The sequence below is a fragment of the Penaeus japonicus genome, unplaced genomic scaffold (assembly GCF_977035675.1).
Source record: "Penaeus japonicus unplaced genomic scaffold, GWHDUDI00000001_assembly GWHDUDI00000033, whole genome shotgun sequence".
In the NCBI taxonomy this organism is placed as follows: domain Eukaryota; kingdom Metazoa; phylum Arthropoda; class Malacostraca; order Decapoda; family Penaeidae; genus Penaeus; species Penaeus japonicus.
Window position 1 is genome coordinate 11,696,497 of NW_028234435.1, and position 2,500 is coordinate 11,698,996.

General features: G+C 41.6%; 1 protein-coding gene across 2 annotated transcripts in view; it reads left to right on the top strand.

The window, feature by feature from the left end:
* LOC122248008 (3'-5' RNA helicase YTHDC2) overlaps positions 1 to 2,500 on the top strand; it is a 46,401-nt gene that overhangs the window by 5,084 nt on the left and 38,817 nt on the right. For both annotated transcript variants that reach the window (XM_086530410.1, XM_086530411.1), the window contains exon 6: positions 2,340 to 2,500. This exon is cut by the window's right edge and continues 6 nt beyond it. In XM_086530410.1, the coding sequence (XP_086386536.1) occupies positions 2,340 to 2,500 (161 nt within the window). The remainder of the gene's footprint in view (positions 1 to 2,339) is intronic.

A 2,500-nucleotide genomic window follows, 5' to 3' on the forward strand; every position in this document is an offset into this window, starting at 1 on the left:
TTAACCTGTTGCCAACGGGGGACAGATTTGCTTACCCAGGCCCCAGGATGGGTTTTATTTCAGAGTGAGGCAGCTTCAGCAACATAAATTGACTTTTCCCACTCCCTTTTAGTCACTCATTGTAGAGCTAGAGCCATCTATGTTTTTTTTTTTTTTTAGTGTGTGTGTGTGTGTGTGTGTGTGTGTGTGTGTGTGTGTGTGTGTGTGTGTGTGTGTGTGTGTGTGTGTTTTACTATATTTAGAGACATATCTGTCATATCACATGCTCTGTCAATTCTGCAGTTGACTCAAATTGTAGTTCAGGGTCCATACCTACTCATTTTTTTTCTTTATACTCAGCATGATAGAAGTATTCTTGTTTAAAGGGAAGACAAAAAGCAACTTTATTTTTTCGTATTTGCTGTCATGAACAAATATGAAACATATAATCATCCACAATGAAGATAACATGAAGAGGTAGGGAAGAGAAAAGGCATCCCTACTGCACAGGGGCACATTGTAAACATTGGGCATGGTTTGAGTCACCTTCCTCATCTCGTTCTGCCTGCACATCCTTCATCTGCGGTACTTTCAAACAAGAGGTCGGCAACTTACCATGTGCCATTGCTCTATAAAGATTGTGCTTGCTAGAGACCATAGATAGTTGCCAATCAAGGCTCTCTCTCCTGCTGGTGCTAGAAGAAAATGGTGCCATCTAGGTTTTAGATATTAGGTGAAACCCATTTTGCTTAATATTACGGCAGTAATAATTATGACTGCAATTGTCATCATCACTCACTCATTACTCATAGCACAATAAAATAACATAGAGATGCAAAATCCCCTAACGTCATGACGCCTGTCGTCAAGCCAGAGCCCCTGCGTTATGTATGGCGAAAAAACACATCACCCGGCGTTAATGGGTTAATGAGAGATGGGAAGAGGGAGTTAAATGACATCACATGTCTTACAGTATTGCCAAAGGGATGCAGGAAAATGGTATGACCTCATTGGTTGATAATTTGTGTATAAGGGATCACAATCCAACCATAAATTATTTACTCTTTACTCTGTGAAGACTCGCTCTTCTGCCACAGCTGCTGCCCTTGTCATCTGGGAAGTAGACTTACCTTTCATTTCACTATTTTATATGTGCACACAAAGGTACAAGTCAAAATATGGTTTGCCGTGAATTTTAGGTCCTCCTTGAGTGAGGATCTGGATGACCCTCCAGAATGATGCCATCTTGCAAGTTCTGCCACTGTCCTCAGGTAGATACTGTAAATTGTATCTGTTGTCTATAATGCTGTGTATCAAAATACAGTCACTGTCACAAACCAAAGTAGGCAGCAATGCACCTAGCCCAGAGTTGTGTCTGACTACAATTCTGGCATGAAGGGGTGGACTTGAGCAATCAGCCGGCTCAATCTTACCTGATCTCTTGCAAGTCCATGATGAGGTACAAAAAAGTACTGCTCTACCTTTTTGATATGGCAGTTGTCAATGATTTACTGGTGCACAAGGCATTGGATGGGCATATGACTCATCTTGACTTCCAGGGACAGCTCACTCACTTGCACCTACATTTGTGGCAATACAGTATCTAACAATTGGTACAGGAAATGCAGTGTCTGCTACTCCCATGGTATGAGGAGAGAGACCCGGGTTTTGTGGAGTGACTACGGTAAGTACTACAAATGGCAGAGCTATTAGCATGGGTCTCTTTCCTCTATCATTGGAGGAGTAGTGTATTTATGTTTAAAAAAAAAAACAAAAAAAACAGCAAACCCTATTTTCGTCACCTGATCATATCATAATTATTATTTTTCATGAAGTGTATACCACATAAAGAACAAAACTGAACTCAAGTAACCATATTTAGTCTATTAGAATTCCCACACACCTCATCAAATATGGAAATTATACATCTGAATATAACAAAAGTATAAATAATTGCATATAAAAAACCTCTGTGTTTTAAGTTCTGCAATGGCATGTTGTAGCAGTGGGCCACTGTCTCATCATACAAATGCGTGGCAGCAAGGCCCCCTAGCTGGAAATATTCCCCCACTAGATGACCAGGTGCACCTGAATCCCTCCTGTAGTAAATCCAATCCCTAAGTGCCCGGCGAGAAGTGGTAACCCCCTAGGCCGGGCCTATGCAGTATTGCATCGGGAACGTCACACTGGTATGTCGCCCTGTCATCAGGCATTTAGCTGTGTCACAAGGGTGTGACACACCGTCATCATTGGGTTAACAGGTTAAGAACATATATATTTTTGTGTTTATGCATGGTTTCCCATGCTGGCTAAAATTCAAGCAAGTAAAAAAAAACTAGAATCTCTTTTTCCACTTTTAGGTACCCCAGATGTTACTCCAGGAAGCCTCATCCCTTGGAAAGCCTTGCCGCATCTTCTGTACACAACCCAGAAGGATATCAGCCTTGACAACAGCAGAGAGAGTTGCGGCAGAAAGAGGAGAAAAAGTTGGCTACACAGTAGGATACCAAATCAGACTGGA